The sequence below is a fragment of the Vulpes vulpes genome, chromosome 10 (genome assembly GCF_048418805.1).
Source record: "Vulpes vulpes isolate BD-2025 chromosome 10, VulVul3, whole genome shotgun sequence".
NCBI lineage: Eukaryota > Metazoa > Chordata > Mammalia > Carnivora > Canidae > Vulpes > Vulpes vulpes.
Window position 1 is genome coordinate 71,718,072 of NC_132789.1, and position 27,192 is coordinate 71,745,263.

Below are 27,192 nucleotides of genomic sequence, written 5' to 3' on the forward strand. Positions count from 1 at the left end.
GTAGGAAGTGCAGGCCACAGATGCTAAAGACCCTGCCATACACTGGACAGCTTTGCCCTAAATGCTGTGATGCACTTGTTGAGAAATACCAGACTTCCCACACTTCATTTGGGTTCTATTTGTATAGCTTTTGCTATATCTTTGTACCACCTGTACTGCTAATTTATTGCTCTTATTTAAATTTACTTTTTATTTAAAAATTTACTTTTTTATTACTTTGTCATTCTATATCTGCTTTTTAACATTTATTTACTTATCTTAATTCTCGGGAGTCGTAAGTTTGAAATGTTATTTATGCTTTTTAATTGTATTAAAATAGATACATGACTATTCTAATACAGAATGTTCACCCATATATCACCTGATTTCATATTGTACACTGCTAGTGGTATACACATCAAGCTCTGAGAAACAGTGGCCAGATGGTCACAGTGGATTAATTTATAGCCTGACCTGATGTTATGTGGTATATATCCTTAGATGTTGACACTAAAGCCTTAGGACTCTCATTTTTTAAGTAACGTCATATTCAGTAGAATTCATGAGTTGGGAGGGCCTCATGAGGATACTTTTCCTGCTAGAGGTCAGACAGCACAAACAGCTGTTATTATCTCTTCATGTGTGTAATATCTCCATGGAAGGGCTTGATGTGCTCTTGGCTGAATAGCACTTCTGTGCCAGTTATCTTTGCTCCAGCCTGTGTCCACAGACTGCTGGCCATCTCCCAGTTATGTGGCAGTATTCCCAAGGGATATATGACCCTGAAAGTGTGGAGCAATGAGAGCAAATACTGCCTTCACTCCCAAATAATTGGCCCAAAGCCTATGTTGCATTAATAGTTGGCCAGGAATCAGAAAGATGACGGAGTAGCAGAATCACGGAGGCTCCCTCCCCAACACCCAATGAACTGAACCAAAAAGCAGTTAAAAACAAAAACATATGCCAGCTGCAACCAAACAAACAAACAAAAAAAGCCAGTCACAACTTTTATGCCAATGTGCTTTGAAAAGTGGCAGGCACTTTTCAAAGAAAGGAAACACCCCACCCTGACCCTGCAGAAGCAATCCTGGGAAAAGAAGAGAAGGATACAAAATCCTAAGGACCCCTGCTAATTCAAATCAGTATGAAAAGAAGCTGGTGGAGGAGATGAGTAGATGGCCTTAGTAAATGTCAGGAGACATCCTCAGTAGAGGCAGAAAGGCAGCCCAGGGCAGGCCATTTTTGTGCTGCAAAAACTAGACCACAGGAGTGAGTGTGTCCTGGCTAGGGAGAGGAGGCTCTGGTATAAAACATTTCATTGGCTTCCAAAAGAGAGAGCCATACCCTGGACCGCCAGCAAGGGCAGGCCTGGTGTGTTCTAGCTCTCTTCTGTGGCAAAACACTGCATAGCAAGCATCAACCAACCACAAATTGTAGCTCAGAGGAAGAAAGTGTCAAGTATACATTGGCTTACTATAAGACAGCAAACAGTCCTGAACAGAGATGCTCATGTTAAATGTGCGCAATATGAGGATGTGTCATGACAACTATGCGAAAATGCTATAGCAGAAAAAATGAACATAGCTTGCAAAAAGTAAACATGCAACCTATTGGGCCTGAACAGAAACCCAGTGCAAGAAAACTCAGCCTCACAAGTATTTCGTGCTATAGGAGACCTCAGGATCAATTCAGTGGAAATAAAAACTCAATGTAGTTTATGATAAAACAACAGTGAGACTTTTAATTTTAATTTTTTAAAATTTTTAAATTATTTTTTATTTTTAATTGTGGTAAAATACATATAGAATTTACCATCTTTTCCATTTTTAGGTGTACAGTTCAGGAGTATTAAGTACATTCACATTGCGCAGCCAACCTCCAGAACTCTTTTCATCTTGCAAAACTGACTACCCGTTAAACAGTTCCCCATTCCCCCCATCCTCTCTCCTGGTAACCACCATTCTTTCCATCTCAATGAATTTGACTACTACAGGTGCCTCTTAAGAGCAGGATCATAGAAGTCTTGTCTTTTTGTAACTGGCTTATTTCACTTAGCATAATGTCCTCAAGTCTCACGTGTGTTGTAGCATGAGTCAGAATGCTTTCCTTTTTAAGACTGTTATTCTGTTTTAAGCTTTTTATTCTGTTTTTAAACTTATTTATTTAAATTCAGTTTACCAACATATAGTATAACACCCAGTGCTCATCCCATAAAGTGCCCTCCTCAGTGCCTGTCACCCAGTCACACAATCCCCCCACCCATCTCCCCTTCTGCAACCTTTTGTCTGTTTCCCAGGGTTAGGAGTCTCAAATGATTTGTCTCCCTCTCTAATTTTCCCCACTCAGTTCCCTTCCTTTCCCTTTCACTATTTCTTATATTCCACATATGAGTGAAACCATATGATGATTGTCCTTCTCTGATTGACTTATTTCACTCAGCATAATACCCTCCAGTTCCATCCACATCGAAGCAAGTGGTGGGTATTCGTCCTTTCTGATGGCTGAGTAATATTCCATTGTACGTTTAGACCACATCTTCTTTATCCATTCATCTGTCCAGGGACATTATGACTCTTTCCACAGTTTGATTATTGTGGATATTGCTGCTATGAACGCTGCTTGTAGTGGCATTCCACTACAGTATCTTTGGGGTAAATACCAGGTAGTGCAATTGCTGGGCCATAGAGTAGCTCTATTTTTAACTTCTTGAGGAACCTCCACACAGTTTTCCAGAGTGGTTGTACCAGTTTGCATTCCCAACAACAGTGCACGAAGGTTCCCCCTTCTCCACATCCTCTCCAACATTTGTTGTTTCCTGTCTTGTTAATTTTTAGCCATACTCACTGGTGTGAGGTGGTATCTCATTGTGGTTTTGATTTGTATTTTCCTGATGGCAAGTGATGTGGAGCATTTTTCTCATGTGCTTATTGCCATGTGTATGTCTTCTTTGGAGAAATGTTTATTCATGTCTTCTGCCCATTTCATAACTGAATTGTTTGTTTCTTGGGTGTTGAGTTTGATAAGTTCTTTATAGATTTTGGATACTAGCCCTTTATCTGATATGTCATTTGTAAATATCTTCTCCCATCCTGTAGGTTGCCTTTTAGTTTTGTGCCAGTGTACTTTGAAGAGTGGAAGCTATTTATCTTGGTGAAGTCCCAGTAGTTCATTTTTGCTTTTGTTTCCCTTGCCTTCATAGATGTATCTTGCAAGAAGTTGCTGTGGCCAAATTCAAAAAGGTTGTTGCCTGTGTTCTCCTCTAGGGTTTTGATGGATTCTTGTCTCACACTTAGATCTTTTGACCATTTTTGAGTTTATCTTTGTGTGTGGTGTAAGAGGATGGTCCAGTTTCATTCTTCTGCACATGGCTGTCCAATTTTCCCAACACCATTTATTGAAGAGACTGTCCTTTTTCCAGTAGGATATTCTTTCCTGCTTTGTTGAATATTAGTTGACCATAGAGTTGAGGGTCCGTTTCTGGGTTCTCTATTCTGTTCCATTGATCTATGTGTCTGTTTTTGTGCCAGTACCATACTGTCTTTATGATCACAAGTTTGTATAAGACTGAATAATATTCTAATGTATAGTATACCACATTTTGTTTCTCTTCCATCCCTTGATAGACACCTGGATTGCTTCCACTCTTTGGCTACTGGAAATAGTGCTGCTATGAAGATGGGTATAGAAATATCTCTTTGAATCACTGCTTCAATCCTTTTGGGTATATGGCCCAGAAGTAGAATTGCTAGGTCATATGATAATTCCATTTTTAGTTGTTTGAGGAGTCACCATACTCTTCTGTAGCAGCCATGCCATTTTATATTCTCACCAACACTTGTTATTTTCTGGAGTTTTTTGACAGTAGCCATCCTAATAGATCTGAGTTGGAATGAGAGTTTTAAAAGATAGACTGAAGAGGGGTGCCAGAGTGGCCCAGTTGGTAAGCATCTGACTATTGATTTTGGCTCAGGTCATGATCTCAGGGTTGTGAGATCAAGCCACATTGGGCTCCGTGCTCAGAGGGAGTTCAGCTTCGGATTCTCTCCGTCTCCCTCTGCCCCTCCTGCTTTCTCTAAAAAAATAAATGAATAAATCTTTAAAAAAAGATTGAAGAGCCAAGAAAAGAATTTGAGGGAAACAAAACCCCTATAATATGAGATTTGACCAGGAAAAAAAACAGCATAAGCATAACCATCAAATGAATAGAAAAAGGCATGAGATGATCACAGGAAAGGAGTAAAGTAATAAGGCAGAAAATGATAGTCATGGTGATGGGGAAAGGCATCCAGCATCTGGAACAGAAAAAGAATGCAGAAATACAACCCAGGAAAATTTTTCTGAAAGAGAGGAAGAGCTAAATCTTTGGTCAGAAGATCATCTTGAAAACAGATAGAGAATGACCAAGACCTATCCTGATCTAAAGCTTTCTCTCTCCCCTCCTCTGCCTCTTGCCCCCTGCTCGCATGCATGCATTCTCTTCTTGCTAAAAAAACAGACAAACAAAAATGATATGGGCAAGAAAAATCATGAGATACGAGGAAAGGAAGAGGAAATGTCAAGTGTTAATTATAGAGTGTTAATGTGAAAATACATGGTTTATGTCTTAAATTTTCATATATTTTTTTACTGGCATTAAATCGTGTGTGTGTGTGTGTGTGTGTGTGTGTGTGTGTGTGTGTGTTTTGGTGGTGGTGTTTGAATATTTAACTATAGGTCAGAAAGCCATTTAGTACCCTGTCTGTTTCTTTTTTTTTTTCCTGTTATATTCAAACAAAATTAAATAACCCTTATGAGAAAAAAAGCAATTAATACAGAATACGTGCATGAAGAGATGTCCAGAATGATGTTCACCAACTCTAAGTACACATTGGATAACTTGTTTTTTCTTTTGTACTTTTTTATGTTGCCTGAATTTTTTAATGAACCTGCATAAAAGTGCCCATATTTTTATACAAGCATAAAATCATTACTGTTAATAAAATATTGGTCAGTAGTAGCATCATTATTTCAGTTGTTTCCTAATCATTTTTTAAAAATTACAGTCTTGACAAACACCAGAAAGACCCCTTGACAGTATTTTTTAAACTTGTGCCTAAGATATTTGCAACTGCTTTGGGATAAAAGGCATGTGCAGTGAAAACAGCTATTCCAATTGGGTGCTTTTTGCCTTCTTATTGAATTCATAAATCTAAACAATGAGCTGGTGAGTGTGAAGTGGGATTGACTCGGATTCCCATGATCCTGGTGACAGAGAATGTAGTACAAATGTAGCGCTCTTGTACACATGACTGAACCAGGAATATGAAAACCTCACTTCTAGTTCTGGCCTAACCAATAAGCAGCACCAGAATTTTGAATGTTTAGCGTCCTTCTCAATCTCTGCACTTTTGCTACACTGAACTTCTTTAAAAAAAAAAAAAAGATTTTATTTATTCACGAGAGAGAGAGAGAAAGAGAGAGAGAGAGAGAGAGAAAGAGAGGCGGAGACACAGGCAGAGGGAGAAGCAGGCTCCGTGCAGGGAGCCCGACCTGGGTCTCGATCCGGGGACTCCAGGATCACGCCCTGGGCTGAAGGCAGGCGCTAAACTGCAGAGCCACCCAGGGATCCCTGAACTTCTTTCTTTTCTTGAATTTGCTGTGATCTTCTGCTTCCGGGCCTTTGCACAGGCAATTTCCTTTGCTGAGGGCATGCTTCCTTACCTTTCCCTTCATTGGATTCTTTCTCACATTCAGGGCTTAGCTTTAACCTCCTTCCTCTAGAAGGCTGTCTGCATTGTAACTGATGGTACTTCTTACTGGATATGCCTGGCACATCTGTAGGCAGTCACTCAGTGTCATGGTTCCTCAGCAGACTGGCCTCGGGGAGACTGGGATATAGGAAATGCAAGGTCAGGTTCCCTCATTGCCCTTCTACAGCATGTGCTGTCTCTCCCTTTGCTGGGCCCAGGGTGGTAACTCTCATCCTGCTACCTCATGGCCTCTGAGTTTCATTTTTTTCTCGGCAGGCCTCTTTGGTTCTGCTTCTGTTAGAGACTGCAGCGTTTCTTGGTAATGTTCGAGTTTATCAGCAGAGAGTAGCTGTCCTGGTTAGCCCATTATCCTCCAGCACTAGCCATTCCTGCAGGAGAGAGCGCCACCCCAGTGCCAGAGAGAACTGGGGCCCAGGCTGTCATTCTTCATTCTCTTGGAACCCCCTGCCTGGCCTCTCTGGTGAAAGAGATGATAGTGAGAAAAGCATGTTATAAAGCTGTATGTGCCATGTAATGCCAAACATATGTTTTATACATAAAAGACAAAATCAAATTGTTATCACTAAGTTTCTCTTGTGGGGTTCCCAGTTATTTTTATTTTCTTGTTTTCACATTTTCTGTAATAAACATTTCCAAAGATGCTAAATGGTATTTTGTAAGCTCCTGTATGTGACCTTTTACTGAGCAGCCCCCAAGAAGACTAGGAAAAGTTGGCCCTACCATATGAAGCATTGTGCTCTTCTCCCCACAATTTCCATTTCTGCCCCCATCTGATGTGTTTGTTTGCTCTTTTCACCCTCGTATCTTTCTTTTTCCCAGATGACTGGATGACTGGTTTCCCCCCGCACATCCTCAACAGCTCACCATCGGACCAGCAGATTAACCAGCTGGCCCAGAGGCTGGGCCCCGAGTGGGAGCCTGTTGTGCTGGCTCTGGGACTGTCCCAGACAGATATCTACCGCTGTAAGGCCAACCACCCCCACAACGTGCAGTCACAGATGGTGGAGGCCTTCATCCGCTGGAGGCAGCGCTATGGGAAGCAGGCCACCTTCTGGAGCTTATACAGAGGCCTCCAGGCTGTGGAGGTAGAACCCTCGGTGCTCCAGGACATGTTGGAATGACCCCTGCATGCTCCATGTCATCCTGTGGTTGGGGGAGTGTGTCCCCAAGTTGTGTGGGCAGAATCTTAACTTTCTCCAAGGGCAGGTGGTTTTGGGGGGTTTTGCGGGTCTTTTCTTTTTAATGAACTTTAGATGAAAGGAGAAAATAGGATTTCCGGTATACATTACTTGAAAGGTCAGATTACTCAGTAGCTCTCCCACATTGACTTGACAATTCATTGTTTTTAACTGCTTAAAGATTGCATTGTTTTAATTGTGCAGGTTTTTAATTTTGTGGGTGCCTTTTAATAAACTGGTAAATCATAATGGCTCAAAAAAAATTACTGTGTTATCACATTACATGTAGGTGTCCTGTATATAAAGCATCCACTTCTATATTGCCTGGGAACTGACCTATGGATTTTGCTATTAATGGGGATGAGCATAAAAAGTTAATTTACTACATATAATATGGCCCTTTTGTCAGATAGGATTGTTTGTTTTTTCTCATTCCTGTAGTGCATAGATTAAGAGTGTCAAATAACGTAGTTATTTTTTTGAAACAGAATTACTAGTAATAACAAAATGGTTATTTTCTCTAGTTAAGATAAATTGCTCAGGCAGGGTGTCTACATTAAATTCAAGACAGTGAGGCTCCCTGCAAGACCAGTTCAAGTACCAGCATGCATACCTGAGCCCTTCATCTTTAAAAGATTGCTTAAGAAAATTCTGTGCCGTTTATTTAAAGAATTTATTTGGGGAACAAAGGAGGATGTGGTCTTTCCATTGGGGTAGTCATGATTGAAGTGTTATGTTCCTAAGGAGTATGATTTAGTCTTCTGTCTTTTATTAATGACACTTGGTATTTGTCAAATGCTTTACTGTTTTCAAGGTTTTTCATATATGTGGTCTCATTTGAGCCTCACAAAAATCCTGTGAAGTGGTTGGGCAAGAGAGGTGAGCCTCCTTCTGTAGTGAGATCAAGTGATTTTTCTGGGGGTGAATTGTCTAGAATGTCCAATGTCTTTGGAGCACTTCTCCTTTCCAACTGCTCCATGCTGATTCTCCTTCTCTCTCTCACATGCTCCTTGAAGAAGCTTGAGTCCTGCTCTCCTCCTGCTAGCAACATTGCCTTGGACAAGTTGCTCCTCTTCTCTAATCCTCTACAAATGAGGACATGAGCGTCCCCTCCTCCAAGGTTTTTGTGATAATTAAAAGAATGTCTGCCAAGGGTTCATCTAGTGCCTGGTCTTTAGTCAGCTCCCAGGAAATGGTAGCTGCTAATTTGCTGCTGTGGCTGCATGTGGCTAAAGTTCAGAGGCAAAGCTGAATAGTGGCTAAAGCTGAAGAGACTGCAGGAGGAAGTGCTGTTACCATGTTTCCTGCTAAGCTTTAACATGTGATGTAATTTACTGACTCTCCCATGGGTCCAATCAACAGAGAGGGAGAGATAAACATTCCCACTCTGTGATCTGTTCTTCTGAAAAACTGGGGAGTCTATTTCCTAATCCTAACCAAATTCAGGACTTTTTTCAAAGGGAAAAAAACTATACTTTTTACCTCTCTCTATTCCAGGACAAGCATATAGAATGGTAGAGTTGAATGTGAAGTGGGTGCTCAAAAAGGTGACAGTGGCATGTTGATTGCATTCTCTCAGATGTCTGGCAACCATATTCCCTTTACTGAAAAAAGATCAGTTACTTTTTACAGTTCAACAAACAGTTCCAAATGATGGTCTTCTGGCCTCATAAGTTCTAATTTTCCATTTTGTAGCCCAGCCATTAATTCATTGTCTTGTAAAATTTATAGACTTCTGGCCCCATCACTGAGCTAGTGATAGCCTGTACTTCTCTGGCATCTTCAGCCAATTGCCTGTCATTCTGAACCTTGGACTTATTACATTGTATTTGCCCCCCTGAGTTTGCTAATAGAGAGTTGCTTGGACTTTTCTCACCACATTTATAGCCACGTGAGTAAGGCTGTGCTTTGCAGCATCTGACTAAATGGCATTTTAGAAGTGGATCTGATGATTAGCTAGTTCAATTTCCCACCATTTGCTTGGAATCAGAATCTATCATGTACAAAGACACTTCAGTGCTTTGTGAGCAGCGAAGGACAATTTGTGATGGACTGGCCCATCCGGGGCTGCCAGGGTCATTAGAGAGCTCTGACTTGCTGCCCTTAATGAGCAGGGTGTCTCCACCATCAAACGGCAGCTGCACCTGCTGGGCCTGCTCACATTCTGGCAGAAAACTTGAGAATGCAAGAACAGAGCATCTTAGTCACTACCTTGTTTCTGCCTCTGGGTGTGGAAAGTGATGCTGAATGGCATCTGCCCACCTCCCAGGAGAATCAGGTAGGTGATGTGCCTACAAGGAAGGAGTCTATGTGTTTTTGCATGGGAGAAGATTCTACAGTTCCAGAGGCTCCCTACCCCCAACAGAATTCTGGATGAGTACAGTGCAGTGGCAGAGCACTTGCCAGCACTGACCAAGAAAATATAAAATCCACTTTGGTTTGAGATGCACATGCACATGCATTCATGAGTATGCCCTCTTACTTTTTAAAAACTATAACTTTTATGAGATTTTTTAGTACAAAAATAGTGCATGCTCATTATAGCAGTTTAAAAAATACTAATGAGCAAGAATAAAAAAATTAAAAATTACTCCTACTTCTGTTTTCCAAAGATAACCACTGCGACTTCCCACTTTTAATCTCTACCCCTAGTTACTTTCCTAGGGCTACATATTCTTTTTATGATAAAAATAGGATTGTATCAAATCAACTATAACTATAATAAGTAGTTAAAGGATACACAACAGATGTAGGTATCACAATCCTAGTTTTCAAAACATACTGTAAAGCTGTAGTAATCAAAAGTATGGTTCTGACACAAAAACAGACACATGGGTCAATGGAACAGAATCAAGAGCCCAGAAACAAACCTAAACATACATGGTCAATTAATCCGCAACAGAGGAGGCAAGAATATGTAATGGGGAAAAGACAGTCTCTTCAACAAATGATCCTGGGAAAAACTGGATAGTTACATACAAAAGAATTAAAATGGAACATTCTCTCACACCATTCACAAAAATAACCTCAAAATGGATTAAAGACCTAAATATGAGACCTAAAACCATAAAACTCCTAAAAGAAGACACAGGCAGTAATATCTTAGACATTAATCTTAACAATGTATTTATGGTTATGTTTCCTCAGGCAAGGGAAACACAAGCAAAAATAAACTATTGAGACTACACCAAACTAAAAAGCTTCTGCACAGCAAGAGAAGCCATTAACAAGACAAAAAGGCAACCTACTGAATGGGAGAAAATATTTGCAAAAGATATATCTGCTAAGAGGTTAATATCCTAAATATATAAAGAACTCATATAACTCAACACCAGAAAAATAATCCAATTTAAAAGTGGACAGAAGGCCTTAACAGACATTTTTCCAAAGAAGATATCCAGATGACCAACAGACACATGAAAAGATGCTCAACATCACTCATCATCAGGGAAATGCAAATCCAAACCACAATGAGCTATCACCTCACACCTGTCAGACTAGCTAGTATAAAAAAGACCAGAAATAACAAGTACTGGTGAGATTGTGGAGAAAAGGAAACCCTTGTACACTGTTGGTGGGAATGAAAATTGGTGCAGCCACTGTGGAAAACAGTATGGAGATTCCTAAAAAAAAAAAAAGTATCATACAATCTAGTAATTCCACTTCCAGAAATTTACCCAGAGAAAATGAAAACCCTAATTTGAAAAGCTATCTGCACCCCTCTATTTATTGTAGCATTATTTACAGTAACCAAGATATGGAAGCAACCTAAGTGTCCATCGATAGATGAATGGATAAAGAAGAGGTGGCATACATATTCAATGGAATATTCCTCAGCTATTAAAAAAGAATGAAATCTTGTCATTTGTGACAACATAGATGAAATTTGAGGGTATTATGCTAAGTGAAAGAAATCAGACAGAAAAAGACAAGCACCATATGATTTCACTTATATGTGTAATCTAAAAAATAAGAATAAACAAAATAAAATAATAACAGACTGATACATACAGAAAAGAAAATGTTGGTTATGGAGTGTGGGGACAGGATGGGTTGGAAGGGCCAGTGAAATAGATGAGAGGGATTAAGAAGTGCCAATTTCTAGTTATAAAATACATAACTCATGAGGATGCAATGTACAGCATAGGGAACATAATAATATTGTAAAAACTTTGTATGATGACATATGTAAACTAGATTTATCATGGGGATGACTTCATAATGTGTAAAAATAACAAATCACTATGATGTGCACCTGAAACTAATAGGATATTATATGTCAATTATACTTCAATAAAAATATGGGGTTGTATTATATGTGCTGTTTTACAGTTTGCTTCTTTTATTTAACATATAGCTGTCTTTCCATATCATTAAAGCTTTTTCCATACCAGTGATTTTCATTGTCCTTTGTGTTTGGAGCACACTTTCAAGTCCTGTAATTTTCAGCAGCATGTTTAAAGAAATTAAGAGACTCTAGCTACTGAATTTGTAAGAATGTCTTTCGCTGTCAAAACATTGGCCATTATCCTGCTATTTGCTTGACGCCCCCCACCCCTTTAGAACCATGTCATTGCTTGAGTAGAGCTGTTTGCTGCTCCTGCTACTGTATACTCCTATCCCGAAAAAGCAAAGTTGAGCACTTTCCCATAAACATTCTGGGCTTAATCTGAGCTTTATATTTATTCCTCACAGCAGGAAGCCCTCCACTGTTCTGTGTGACCCACTCAGCTCTGTTCCAGTTCTACCAGCGTGTGTGTTCCGGTGGGCAGCAATATTGTGCCGCTCTGGAATTGGTGTGTGTGGCTATTGCCCTACACCATCATGTTTAGCAGTGGCATTCTGTGCCAGTGTAGGCACATGTCATCATTTGTTAACCACTTTCCTATTACATGAGATGGATCTTTAAGTGGTTTATTGCTTTGTCACTTTTACAAACAGTGGTGTGATCAGGGGAGTTCCTTGTTAAATATTTACATTCACCAGAAGTTACAATGAGATGGATCCCTCTTTTGTTTAGCTCTAGACATATTTAAATTTTATTATCAATTAGTTTTATTAAATAACAAACCACCCCAACATGTGTTGGCTTAAAACCTACTTCACAATTCTGGGAGCCAGCTGGACAGTCCCGATCTGGGTCAACTCAGCTAATCTCTGCTGGACATCCATGCATCTGGGGTCAGCTAGTGGGCTGGCTGAGGCCAGATGATCAGGAGAGCCTCACTACATGCCTGGTAAGTGGCGTGTTGCTGCCTGCAGCAACAGAGGTGTCTCAGTTATACATCTCTACTCATAAAGTTTGCCTTGCCTTCTTCACTTGGCAGTGGTGGCCACGGTCCCATGGGCAGCAAGAGCAAACCTCAGTGTGCAAACACTTTTCAGGCCTCTGTTTGCATCCCTTTTCTTGATATTTGGTTGGCTGAAGCGAGTCCTAAAGCCAGCCCACCCAGAGTCAATGTGGGAGGGCACTACCAAAGGGCATTGGAGAGGAAGTGGAATAATTTAGGTACATTTTTTTGCCATCTACTACAGCCAATATTTTAAAATTGAGATTTCTGGGTCCTATTGAAAAACAAAGTTTGGCTATTCTGGATCCCCCTTGTCACATGGCAATAACGGGCAGACACACTGCAGAGTCCACCATCCTTACCTTCTCATCCAGCTCCTCTCCCTGTTGCTTTACCTACTCAGCCCCCACAGATACTTATATTTATGGCCTCTAGGGATATAGCAAGGAAGATTCTTAAGATACGCTCCTAGAAGTATTGTCCAGTTTAAAGTTGTGCATATTTTGAAAAACTACAATGACTTTCTAAAACTTTTGAAAATTTTGAAAACAATTTTTGCTTGAGCAAAACACAATGGGTTGGTTTTATTTATTTATTTTTTAATGGGTTGGTTTTAAATGCCAGTTAATTCCCCCGAACTTCAGTGGTCCCTGAGGAAGTTCTTGCTGGGGCACACGCACATACACATGTACACACACACCACCACTACACACACACAAACAACTGAGGCAGTAAAAAGAGTCTCTCTTCATCCCTTTCTCTGGAGAATTCCCCAGAAGTGGTAGTTTTGGAAACAGACTCCTCTCATTCAGCTCTTCAGCAGACACTTACTGAGAAACTACTATAAGCCAGTCACTGCAAAAAGATGACTGATAAATACACAGTTCTCCAGGAACTTACTGTTTGGCCGATGAGACTAACGTGGATTGGATCTCCAATCACAATAAGACATAAGGTCCATGCCAGAGTGCCTATGTGCCCAGTCTATGGGAACACAAAGGAGAAAGAATTCATTGTGCCTTGATTCAGAGTTGGGAGGTATGGGGAATATTTGCATGAGGCTCCCTCACTTGGACACATTTCTGTGCCATTTTCCTCATATATAAAATAGGTAAGATAACCATACCCACCTACAGTTACAGCAAGGATCCCATGAGATAAAAGCTGCTAACAGTGTCAGGTATAGAAAAATGTTTTGCTAAATAATTGAGCTGAATTATTTTAGCTACCAGGGTTTTTCTTATACTCCTCACCCTTCCAGGGCCCTAAGAAGTGTGAGGGTCAAAATCACCTTTTCCTGCTGTGATTTACAGCAGGAAGTCCTTCAGTACTTTTACCAGGACTTTAAAAATTAGGATTATGAACTGGTAGGCACACTTCAGAGGATATTCAGAATTGGGATGGGATTCTGATCTAACACATGAGTGTCATTAAATGAATCCCTGCATACATTGAGCTACCAATTTGTGTAAGCTACTAGAGCTTTAAAGATAAATGAGACCCAAATCCTGTCCTGTAGGATCTCAGCCTGTTGGGGAGACCAACATCACAGCCAGCAATTATGACACCATTTGGCCAGCACAGAAGAGGGAGCAATTAAGTTGGCCACAGAGGAGGTGGCACTTCAACTGGGCTTTTGTGCATTCTGCCCAAGTTTTATTTATTAAGCTGGTCCCTTTGTGGGACCCTAATGCTTATTGACACCAGAATTCCACTTTATTTGATATCCAGTTTGACAAATAGCACTTCTTGCCATGAGTCTACAAGATGCTTCCATGGTGCTGTCTCAAAGCAATTTAGAAGCAAAGGGAATCTTATTTATAGACTAAGTGGCCAGTATTAACCAATTCTGTACATTGAGACAATAAGACATTGAGAAATATGGTTTATCCACAGGGGAATTGGATCAGGCTTCAGATTTTAGAGATCTGAAGGTGTATTTGGGGGTTCTTTGTACCATTCCTACCCCTTAGTTCTTCCTCTGAAAGGCCCACAGATTAAAATTAGATGTTGCTGGCATACAGGGAATGTTTTTAATATAATAACTGCCTGTTTACTTGTTAGAATCATAAACAGAGCTTAGAAGAACAGGGATGTCTATCTTGTTGGCATTTACTGTTTCTGTAGAAAAATTAAAGTATCACAAAGACACAGTTCAGTGAGCCAGTTAAACCTTGTTTGTTAAAATTATGCAAAATATATGGCAATAATTCTGAAAGCTAGTATTAATTCAAAACATAGGCCATGAAATCCAGGTTTGAGCACTTAAGAAGAAAAAAATAGACCCAACGTCTTGATAATATTTATATGTCTTCATTTCATTTTCACATTCTGTCTCTGGCCAGTGCTGTTTTTAGTGTCAGATTACATTCCTTTTTTTTTTATTTTTTTTTTCAATTTTTATTTATTATTTATGATAGTCACACACAGAGAGAGAGAGAGAGGCAGAGACACAGGCAGAGGGAGAAGCAGGCTCCATGCACCGGGAGCCCGACGTGGGATTTGATCCCGGGTCTCCAGGATCACGCCCTGAGCCAAAGGCAGGCGCCAAAGCGCTGCGCCACCCAGGGATCCCCAGATTACATTCCTAATGGAGAATATTTGTGGAAAATATTTGCCCCCATTTGTACGTTGAAATTTTAACACCCAAAGTTGATTGTCTCAGGAGGTGGAGCTTTCGGAGGTGCTTGGGTCACCGAGGTGGAGCCTTCATGAAGAGACCCCACAGAGCTTCCCAGCTCTTTCCTCTAAGCGAGGATACCCCAACTCTGAGCCAGAAGAGATTCTAGAACATGACCATGCTGCTGCCTTGCTCTTGAACTTCCCAGCTTCCAGAATTGTGAGCAGTAAGGTTTTGTTGTTTATAAGCTACCCAGTCTGTGCTTTTTCGTTATAGCAGCACAAACTGAGACAATATCAAATGGATTAGATCAAATAATTATTCTTTCTTTTGGTGGCACATGACCGACTCCTTGTCAGTTTCTAGGAGATTATTTCATCAGGACTTTGCTGATACCACAGTCTTTGGCATGACTTACCAGCTCATTGCTGATCCCAGGAAAAGACTGAGTGCCTACAAATGAAGTAAGTCCATTCATAAACTCATTGTGAACTTAGTGCCTCTGGCTGTCATGGCCAAGAATGAGGGGCAGCTGTCTAGGGAATAGTTCTTTGAAGGCTCAGAGTATCTGTGATAGGTGGTGGTTCTTACTCATTTAGGGGGTATAGATCCCTTTAAGAATGTGAGAAGGCTGTGGAGTCTGCAGGAAGAATGAAGGCTTCTTTGTGGCATCATTCTTTTAAAAAATGCACATGTGTACACCCACGCACACAACACTTGGCATTTAATTTTTAGGAGAGTCCCCCTACATCTGAATCTAGTTCATTCACCCCAAGAACCTGAAGTCTGTAGGGTCCCTGGCATCAGACTTCATCAGCATCTAGGCCTAATTAGTCACATTTTGGTTTTGTAGAGTATTTAGAAGACTTGTGTTTAACAGAATGAAGCTAAATGTTTCTGTGGATTTCACTAGCATGTAATTCCTGGTATGAAGGGCTAACCATGTTATTGGAAGAAAGGTGAAACCATTTGTCTAAACCCTGATCTTTATATAGCAGGTCACAGATCTTCTGCCCTATGGGAAGACAGGCAGGTGGTTATCATGGACCCACCTCTTGGAAAGGTAAGAGCTTGCAGACATGCAATGTATGACAGTCTCTAGGTTCTAAGAGCTTTCTGTCTCCACCCCATCTCTTTAGAACCAGGGATCCTAGACAGGAGAGGACTGAGACTTTTGTGTCCAGTACATTGGGAATAATTGATATCAGGGTGAAATTATATAGAGTCTCATCTACTTTATATACTGGGAAATTATTTCCGACAGTATCTTTTTGTCCAGCCATCTGCTTGAATCAAGTTTCTGCCAGCCTCTGGAAGAAGTAATTATCCCTGCTCTGAAACTGAACTCCATGCTGGCTTTCTGCTGAGGGAGTGGACCCTTTGGTTGTCTGTTTTCTATTGTCAAGAGTTCTTTTGTCACTTACTATTGTCAGCTGCTGATTTTCCAACAAACACTATCTTTGAAGCTAAAAATAAACCCTCCCAACACAAGTCCTCTCTTTATGATAGTGTGAAAGCAAAATAGGACGGTCAGTTGTGGGTATAATTTTATTCTGGCTATTGCAATACAGGGAACATTTATTAAGGAGAAAGATCTCAAAGAAAAAGAAGGAGGCCTGAGTTTTATAGAGGCAAGTAAATAGGGGGTCATCCACAAGTCTTATGGGAATCATGAGGAAGGGTAGAGGTGGATCTTATCTCAGAATTTGGGAAGGCTGAGTTGTCCTTTGTGGTGGTTAGCTATTTTTTGGAACCCAAAAGGGTGGGGGATTTCTCAACCATCACTGCTTTCAGGGAGCACAAAGTTCAGACAAAGTTCAACGTTGTCAGAAGTCATATCTTTTTAAGAACCTAAAGCAAATTTGTAAGAAAAAATTGTTTTTGTAAGGGGATGAGGGGATGTTTGGGGATGAGGTAAAATCAAAATTCTGGCATCTTGACTGCCTGTTCTATAAAAGACACTTAAGCTATCTCCTTATTTAATTTGGGTAAAGGAAAATGAATGGCCTACATGACCAAAGCAAAAAAAAAATTTTAACAAAAAAAAACAAAGGAAACAAAGCTATTATGATTTTGCTAGAGACACACATGCTAGAGAACCATGGAGCAATTTTCAATTGCACCAATCATGGCAACTCTGTGACTTAACAAAAATTCATTCAACATATATTTTTTTAGCACCTGCTGTATGCCAGGCATGTATAGAGATGCTGAACATACAGCAGTTAATGTACCAGTCCAAAACTTCTCCCCTCATGGAACTCCTTACTATGGAGAAAAAGAATGCACAAAGGTACAGTGAGAGCCAGAGGAAGGAGCAGTGCGGTTTTTAAAAAGGTTGGTCAGAGAAGGTTTCCATAAGAAGATGGCAGGAGTAAAAGCCTGAGGAAGTGAGGGAGGGAGCCATGCTGAGGCCTGAGGGAACCTTTTAGGTGGAGAGAAAAGCATAATGTGAAAGCCTGAGATGGGCACTTGCCAGATGTTTTCAAGAAATAGCAAGGAGGTCAGAGTGGCTAGAGTGCAGTGGGCAAGAGGGCATATAGTAGGGGCGGAGGCCAGAGAGTCGTGGGAAGCCGAGAATAGACAGTCTGATGGGCCATTGTAATCACATTGGCTTTCACGTAGGTTGACATGGGAAGCCACTGGTTGGCTTTTGGTAGAGGCATAATATTGTCTATTTTTCAAAGGATCACTCTAGGTAACATTTTAAGAGAGCTGAGGGTTACAGTAAAGAGACAACTGCATTCTTGAGAAGATGGGAGCTCAGATCAAGATGGTCATGGTGAAGTGTAGTGAATGTGTGATATGCTGCTGGGCTCCCCTTCAGGAACGAAAGATCTATTCCTCCAGCAGCTGGGAGGTCTCCAGCTCATGGCCTATGGCTGTCAGCCCTCTTAGAATTGCCTGCTCTGAAGACAGCCATGGTGCCCAATGGCATTCCTCCTTCCCAGGGCAGCCTGCATCCAGTGGCCTGTCAGTAAGGGGTAGAAATGCCTGGCCCCTCACCTCAGTTCAAGACAATCCCCAAGGGTTGTTCCAGCTCAGAACTCCGTGTGGAATCAGTGAAGGCCTTCGCTGTGACCAGGTCACAGCCTAACTTTTCCTTCCACCCAAGCCTGTTTGCTTCCCTTCGTCAGGCATTGTTGATCCCAGGGACACTCCCTAGTAGCCTTCCGGCCCACTTAGCTCTGTCTCAGAATCAGCTTCCAGAGGGACACAACCTGTGACATGCAAAAGGGGAGTGGTGGTCAGGTTCTGAGTATATTTTGAAGGTAGAGCCAAGTGGATTTGCTGATGGACTGGATGTGATGTTAAAAGAAAAAAAAATTGATGATGAAACACCAAGATTTTTGTCCTGAACAAACAGAAGGATGGAATCACTATTAACTGATATGAGAAAGACCATGGGAAAGACAGGGGCTTGGGGGGCTGGTGAGGAAGGTAGGGAATATAATAGAAATATAAATAAATAAAAAGATTCATGTAGGTAAATGGTCAAATTCCATTTCCAGGAGGACATTCTTAACTCTGACTTTGAATACTCTCAACATTAGACAGTTTTAGATAGCCTCTATTGTAGTAGACATTTCATTTAATTTGGGGAATGTGAGAGCAATTAAATATAGAAAGTGTGAATACATATTTTCAACCATTACACAATGGTTGCTAATTCATGGAGACAGAGAGAGTCTAAGAAATTTTAGAAGGGAACAAAGCCAGCTATTGGCACATCCACCAGGATATGTATCAAGACATGTTTTTTTTTTCTATAAGGCCCTTATAATTCATAAAACAGTAACAGGCTTCCCATGAGAAGTTGGAAAGAAGTAAAACTGCTTACACACTGTATATATCACACACCCAGACAATAATCCCAAAGCAACATGGTAGTAATCACAATGACATGACACCACCTTGTACAGATACAACTCTCGGACAATTCTAGTAAAAACAAAGTCTTCTGTAGGGCACAGTAGATGGAACATGAATCTTGAGCTAGGGCTTGACAGAGTCTGGAGGAGCTGGAAAGGCTAGGGAGGGGTGTTTCTAGAGGAAGGAGGAACGTGAGAGAAGGCCCAGAGGTGAGGCTAGGTAAGACAGAGACCAGGAGAAATTGTGATAAGGCTGCCTCCCAGGAAGATTTCATCAATTGGGTAAAGCGGGGCAAGTCAGAGAACTATTAAAACCAGGCAAAGAGTTTGGATTTCTCCTTTTTGGTCACCAAGGGAATGGAAGAAATTTTCTTAAAACGTCTATTAAGGTGCCAACACACATTGTGAATCTCCAAGATGGAAATGGGCAGTATTTCCCAAACTTATTTGACACTGGAACCTTTTTTTCCACAATACCACCTGTTACCATCTTTGGGAAGATTTATTCTCCAGGTACATTGAGGCAGACAACACCCAAACATGGAGTGTGCTGAGAAAACCGTTGGCTCAAAGCTGCCAAGAATAAAAATAACCAAGATTTGTAAAGGGCAGGGACAGTATCTTGGGTGGTGTACAAACAACAATAATTTATTCTCACCCTCTTACTATTCATCCTCACTGTTCACAGCACTTTATGGGTCACTTGGAAAGAGATTTGTGGTTTTCTGGGACCTTCTTTTCCTGCCTTGCTGATTGATAAGCCTGTCACATTTTGTAATCGGATGATCCCAGTGTTCTTGCAAGATGCCTTCCTGGCTTGCTGCCTCCTCGATAGGTTGTACCACCTGTTCTCCAGCAGGCAGTGGGCACTTTCTCTGGTCATTGTCAGATGCCAGGTGGTACCCGTCAGACAAGCAGGAAGGAACTGCCCTTGCCCCATAACAGCAGCCCCAAGCCAGAAGGCTCTGTCGACAGCCCCAGGCCTTCACTGTCTGTCCCCACTCTTGCCAGGGCTTCCCGTGTGTTTGCTGTCTTCCCGTTCAGGTTCTCATTTGCTTACTCTGGTGCCTCTCACTGTAAGCCACTTGGAAATTGAACTTGACTTTTTCTTTTCCTCCTCCTATATTTTAGAAATATCTGAAAATAGCTGTTTTTTTCCTCTCTTGTATTGTTTCTAATGGAGCCTCCAGCAAGTCTTTAGAAGTAGTTCCCACTGGGGGGGTGGTACCACACACACACACACACACACACACACACACACACCAGCCCTTTACCATGTGGCATTTGGAAGTGTTTGGGGGCATTTTGGGGGACTCGTCCCATGCTTGGGGGGTACTCTGGCCTTTTTGTGAGTGGGGGCTGCACATAGTAAGCATTCAGCAGTGTGAGAGGTCACCCTACACAATGAACAGCTGCCTTGCCCCAATTGCCAGTGATGTCCCCAATGAGAATCCCTGTATGTTTCCCAAACTGTGGTCATTTGAGGCCACTTTGATAATTTTTAGTATCAAATTACCACCTGTGCCATTATTAGTTTATTTTTTTATTTTTAAAATATTTAATTTATTTATTCACGAGAGACCCAGATAGAGAGGCAGAGACATAGGCAGAGGGAGAAGCAGGCTCCATGCAGGGAGCCAGATGTGAGATGTGATCCCGGGACTCCAGGATCTCACCCTGGGTTGAAGGCAGATGCTCAATGGCTGAGCCACCCAGGCATCCCGCTATTATTAGTTTAATATTTTTTCTTTGACTTAACTTACTTAAAAAAAAATCTTTCAGCAATAGTATGTTTGAAATAATGGGTCGATGTTTATATATTTTACAGTACACATAGAAATAAATACCCAACACCTCATACAAAAGATTCTTTGTCAGTGATATGCATATGAAGTTTGGGAAATACTGGGTCCTTCTTACACCTGTTGGGTTTTTGACGGGAGAATTATCCTGACACCCTTCTCTCCTCTAACTATGAAGGTTTAAACAAGTGCAAGTGATGGACTCCTTAGTATGGACCTTATAAGGGCAAGGGCCACATCCCATGCTTAACATCCCATAAAGATCATTTCTTTTATATAAGGAAGAAGTCTGTTCCACTGGCAAGATAAACCCAAGCATTCTTGACCCAAGTCTGCTGTCTCTTTGCTGGATGCAAAGTCCTAGGATAAAAGTGAGGCTTACTTGGCATTTGCCTCCTTGGATTGTCAGCTCCCTGAGGGCAGACCTGCATCTTGTGACTCCACCTATCCTAATGCGAAGTCTGGCACAAACTTCATGATTCATGAGTCTTAGTGAATGAATAAAAATGTGAACAAATGAATGTATGCTTACCTGTCACCACTAGACAAACAATGAGGCACTGAAAATGTTACCGTCACTGAGTAAAAAAAGTCCCGTGCACGTTTCTTGGGGAAGTTCTGTAATTTCTCTGCTTTTGTTTCATCACCCCTGAAATAGGGATAACATAGTACCAACCTCACAGCACTGACATGAGGAGTCACTGAGAATGGATTTGTGAAGTGCTTAGAGCAGTGTCAGGCATAGAATAAATGTTATAGAAATATTCGATGGCCAACGAATGGTATCTATCTTGTACTTACTTAGGTTTCCAGTATTTGTGGAAATAAAGAATCAGGGCAGCCCGGGTGGCTCAGTGGTTTAGCACCGTCTTCAGCCCAGGGCGTGATCCTGAAGATCCGGGATCGAGTCCCACGTCAGGCTCCCTCCATGGAGCCTGCTTCTCCCTCTGCCTGTCTCTCTCTCTCTCTCTCTCTCTCATGAATAAATAATCTTAAAAAATAAAATCAACAAATGTGGGGTCACAATGTTCCTACACTTCACATCCTTGATGCTGAGCAGTTCCCAAGGGCAGTACAGCTACTGAAGCAGAGCATCCCAGGCCCTGGTGAGGGGTCCTGCTGCAGTCCTGAGCACAGAAAGAACTCTCTGGAACAGGTGACCCAGGGTGATGTGCCCCTTATCCCTACCTCATTACAGGTTGCACAGAAGCTGTGTCCTGGTCTTTGCTTAAGGCAATGCTAGAACATATCCAATTAACTAAATTCTTGCTCTGGCTCAATGGACACATTCTGCAGGAACACCACATTCACATACATTGAGCCCAGAGTGTGGAAGGGGAGACAAAGGAGAGGAAGCAGTGTGCTGACAGAGCTTCTATGATGAACTAGACACAGGGAAGGTGGTCACAAGTGTTGTATGTCACTTCATCCTCTGACAACCTTGAGAGCCAGGATTTTAGCCTTACTTCCCTTATTTCACAGGTCAGAAACCTGGTGCTCCAAGCAATTACCTAACCTGGCCAAGGTCATTCACTAAAATAGATAGCAGTACCAAAACTTTGAACTCAGGCCCATCTGAGTTATTTTTTTTTTTTAATAAACCCCTGGGGTACAGCTGAGGCTTCAGAATGGCCAGGTCAGCCTCATACTAAAATGTTTCCAGCCCACCTGCTGAATCTTTAGTGTCAGCACCCTTCTCCCATCCTTATTACAGAGATTAAGTGAGCAATGTTCATGAAATAGGTGTGCTTTAACAGCTCCTGCTGCGCCAGCCATCAAATCACGTGATGTAGCAGCAAAGTGAGGTTGCAGTTACCACTCGTGGGATTTCATCAAAAGCCAAGATAATCCTAGCTGAGACAGTCTGCAGGCAGGACACGGCTCGAGTGTGAATAGAGCATTTGTGTCATTGGCTGAAGGAAAAGTACTCTATTCATAACCTTCTCCTGATAGCCTTTTGCATGAAAAAATGTAGGAAAAGCCAGCTTCTCAGCAAGAAGGGGCCTGTTCCCGTTCTCTGAGCATGGGGATTCCACATTACATTCCTGGCAACCCTGCTTTTAGATAAATGGTTTAAATTTTCTTTCTCCCACAATTATGGGGATAGTACTAAGGAGTTGTCTTAGTATCTGAGTGTGCTGGGGAGTATTCTGACTTGATCTAGCTGAATGAAATCTGAGTTCCTCCTTGACTTCACTAAAGAACCTCTTTGCTCTCAGTTCTCACCCCAAAGCCTTCCTTCTGCCTCTAGGGGGTAGACTCCAAAACTCCATCCAAAGTGAAATGTCATTTATCTACTCTACTTTCTGAGGACTAATTCTCTTGACCCTTATAGCTGTGACTGCATCGGGCCTTCCAAACAGCTTATTTGCTTGAATCCCCACAGGATTGAGACATGACCTATCATCTAAATTTGTTAATTCCAGCAAAGATTATGTGAAGTTTGATATTGGTCAATCTAAAGTTTGGGCTCCATGTAACCATCTGAGGCATTTCCTTCCTGGTCCCATTCACCGTAAGCTAAACAGATCTCCAAACACGGTGGCCTCCCTTGCAGTGCAGGGCTTGCTCAGGCAGTAATGGCCCCAGTATTCAAGACTCATGGTGAGTGCTTCAGGCACAAACCCATGTGTATGTGTCTTCACCTCTCCAGTCTCCAGGCATAGTTGGCATCTCTAAGAACCTCTTCCCTCCCATATCCAGGCTGTTGGCGTCCAACATCAAGGCACCACAGTTTCCTCTTCTTCAGGCTCTACATCTCACATGCCACCTCAAACTTTCCTGCTCTTACTTGGTTCTTTCATTCATTCATTCATTCATTCAACAAGCTCTGCTTTGTAGTACCTATGACATGCCAAGCATTGGGGAGGGATAGGATAGTGAACTAAACAAGCATACATCCTCTCCTCATGGAGCTTACAATCTAGTGAAAAGTTACAACAAATGATAAGAAGGAAAAGATCAGTGAGCTATGGGAGCATACTGGAAGGAGACCCACTCTCACCTGGAGGGCAGAAGGTTCCTGTGAGGATGCTCTGATTACCTACTCTCTGCCTCACTACCTCAGGCCTGGTCCTGGAGTTCCCTCATAAGTTAGCCTTCCATTTTGATGGCTCAGTTGAACCATTTATTTCGCTTTCGAGTTTTTCTCTCCAAGATGCCACCTCTCAGTAATGCCCCTTTATTCTATGAACAATAGCCAAAGATGACAGGGTAAAGGCTATCAAAGATTATTTTACAAATGCTGGTCAGTGACTATGGAAATGAGGAGAAAGAAGTTGACATGAGACACAATAGCTTGTGGCCTGGAAACATTCCTATAAATTAAAAGTGCTAGTTCTACAGCACTGGTAACAAGGTGCCATTTCCTCTGCCCTGGCCCTTCACCATACTCAGGTAGGATATACTGTGCCAGGCTCTACATCCAGGTCCCCAATATTCTAAGAGGTGATATCATATAATATTATTTCATTTGCCTTTAGTTTGTATAGGACTTAGCTTAAGAGTGTTGTTTTATTTTTTTCACTAATTCAAAATAAATATTTAAGCCAATGTGTCAGGTGCTATGCAAGTGCATTGGAGGGGGTTATGATGACAAGACATGAATAGCACCTTGTTCAATGCAGCTCATCACCATTGTCACCAAATTAAATAAACATATCAGGACATCAGTGGAGGAGCTGCTACACTGAAGGGGTGTCATATTGAGGCCAATTCAATGGCCCAGACTTTACAAAAGCCACAATCAATGCTGCCAGCATAGGGTGTTGGCAGGAACTCCAGAACTTTCCACCTGCTCTTCAGTCACTTGTTATTTCATTTTTACTTTCATTGAAGTAATGCGATTCTATAAATAGTCAAATAATCTTATACAACTGAGTACAAAGAACATCTCTTGACCATCCACTTCCCTCATTTAAAAGTCCACCAGGATAACTACTTCAATTTATTTAGCTATTTCATTATAGATTTACCACATCTCCTAATAGCTGCTACCCCTTGATTTTTTTTATGACAATTATATTGAGATATAATTCATGTACCATGAAATTCACCCTTTTAAATAATTATGCAATTCATTGATTTTTTAGTATATTCACAGAGTTATGCCACCATAATCACTATGTAATTTTAGAACATTTTCAATACCTGAAAAGAAGCACTGAACACATTAACAGTCACTCCCTATTCCTTCTGCCCCTAGTCTCAAAAACCACTAATCCATTTCTCTATGGATTTGCCTATTGTGCACATTTCATATAATAGGATCATGCAATATGTGGTCTTTGTGTCTGGCTTCTTTCACTTAGAGTAATGTTTTCAGAGGTCATTCATGTTGTAGCATTTTTATTCCTTTTTGTAGTTGAGTGATATTCCATTGTAAGGATATATCATTTTTTGTTTATCCATTCAATATTTGATGGATGTTTGGGTTATTTCTATTTTTTGGTGATTGTGAAAAAAGCTGTTACAAACATCTGTATACAGGTTTTTGTGTGGACATGTTTTTATTTCTGTTAGGTTCATACCTAAGAGTGGAATTGCCAGCCACTGATTTTTCAGGCTTTGGGCATTATCTACTGGCTTCTCACTGTGGAGTCACTGTGAAGACATCTTACCTTCCAATACTACCTCTCCCCCACATACACACTTCCTATCTTTCAGTCTCCCAATGTTTATAGCATAATTTTGATTGGATTAGTATTAACATGATAATATAAATGTTAAAATATGTTTCATTTTCCTTAGGGAACTTTTGGTTTTACCTGGAGTTATTTGTCTTATTTTCTATATATTTATCACCAATTCATCCTTAAACTCACCCTCAGGAGCTTCAGCTCTTCTCAGATATTCATATGCATTAGGCATTCTATCAATTTCATCATCCTAGCTTTCTCTGAGTCTTCTGACTTGCTCTAATCTAGATTAGTTGTTCTTTAGACCTGTAGCATGGCTGTTATCCTGACATTTCCCTTTAATAATATGTAGGGGATTTCTTTCATGTCTCTCTTGTATTAGGTTCCTTTTGTCATAGATCTTTTATCGTTTTCTTTCTTGTTTCACTCCCCTATTTTTGTGGAATAGGTCCTCCAGTTGCATCCTGAGAACATTACATAGTGAGTATATTGTTTCAGAACTTGCCTATCTGAAAAGGCTTTATATTATTTAATTATTGCTATTTTTTAATTTTAATTTTTGCTACTTTCAATTGATATAAAATTCTATAACATTCACTTTTTTCTGCAGAACTTTTCTAGTTTCCATGTTTGCTATTGAATGATCAAAGCCATTCTGATTATTTTGTCAGAATCTAACCAGTATTTTACTCTCTAGAAGCTTTTAGAATTTTCTCTTTGACTCCAGTATTTTTCAATTTAAGGAAATGATGTATTTTGACTAATAAACCTTATTCATTTTGCTGGACACTTGATGGGCTCCTTTTATTTGACAGTAGCATTCAGTTCTGAGAATTTTTCTTGAACTATGTCTTTAGTGATTTGATTTCCTCCATTTTCTTACTATTTTTTCCTCTTTCTATGATTTACATTATTTGGATATTGAACTTCCTGATTTTGTTCTTAAATGTTCTGATCTCTTCCCTCCTATTTTCTGTCATTTTGTTATCCTTTAGAACTTTTTGTCAAATTTTTCTTCCAAAATTTTTATTTTATTTTTAAATTAAAAAAATTTTTTTTTTTTTTACTTTTTAGAGAGAGAGTGTAAGAGTGCTGGGGGGAGGGTAAAGGGAGAGGGGGAGAATCTTGAGGCAGGACTCCATCTTGCAGCCCTGAGATCATGACCTAAACCCAAAATCGAGAGTCTGATGCTCAACCAACTGAGCCACAGGTACTCAAATTTTTTTACAATTTTTTAATTGGATTTTTAGTTTATGCTATATTTTTACATTTCTAAGACTTCCTTTGTTTTATGAATGTACCTTTTAAAACATCATTCTACTACTTCATGTTTTAAATATATCTTTTTATTCTCTGATAAGTTTCCATCTTATTTGTTTTCTTCAAATTTATTTAGTATTTTTGTTTTAAATCTCTGTTTTTCACATTTGAGGCTTCCTTCAAATGTGTGGTGATCCTTGGGTATTCATTTACATTTAAAATTGGGGCACTAAAAAGCTTAATGACATTGTGAGCAGACCACAGATCACATGTTGAGACATTAGGCTGGGCTGCTTAAATGGATAACCCTAGTGTCAGTATCTTTAGATCTTTCCTTTGGCTTGTCAGATGGCTTTTTGGAGAACTGTCTTATATCCTGCACAGTATTATGGGAACCAAGTGATGGAAGAGGGCTAGGAGCTATAGGGGAGGGTCTTAATATTTAGTATTTTTAACCCTTCTATTTTCAAAATTGTTACATCCCTCAACTGTGTCATGTGTCCCCCATCTCAGAGACCTATTTTACTCTCTCCAGGGTATAAACCCCATTTTTTGCTGAGGTAGAAAGAGAGGGAGTCACCTGGCTGCACAAAGTAAGGAAAAGAATTTTTGCTTGTCTAGCCCTTAAATTTCTGTCTTTCCCTTTATCCGCAAATTACAAACTCCTATTGCTTGTAATTCTTGATACTTTTGGCTTCTATATAGGAAAATGGGCTACTATTTAGCTTGCTTACTTAGGAATTAGCTTTCCTGGGTCTGTTAGGTAGGTTATCTTTCCTCCTATTTTTTTAACTTATGTTTTC

General features: G+C 40.7%; 1 protein-coding gene across 1 annotated transcript in view; it reads left to right on the forward strand.

Annotated features, from left to right (window-relative positions):
- Positions 1-11,304, forward strand: part of CRADD (CASP2 and RIPK1 domain containing adaptor with death domain) — a 177,716-nt gene extending 166,412 nt beyond the window's left edge. The window contains exon 3 of the mRNA XM_072724579.1: positions 6,549-11,304. Coding sequence (XP_072580680.1) covers positions 6,549-6,850 — 302 coding nt within the window. The 3' untranslated portion in view covers positions 6,851-11,304. The remainder of the gene's footprint in view (positions 1-6,548) is intronic.
- Positions 11,305-27,192: the final 15,888 nt, after the last annotated feature.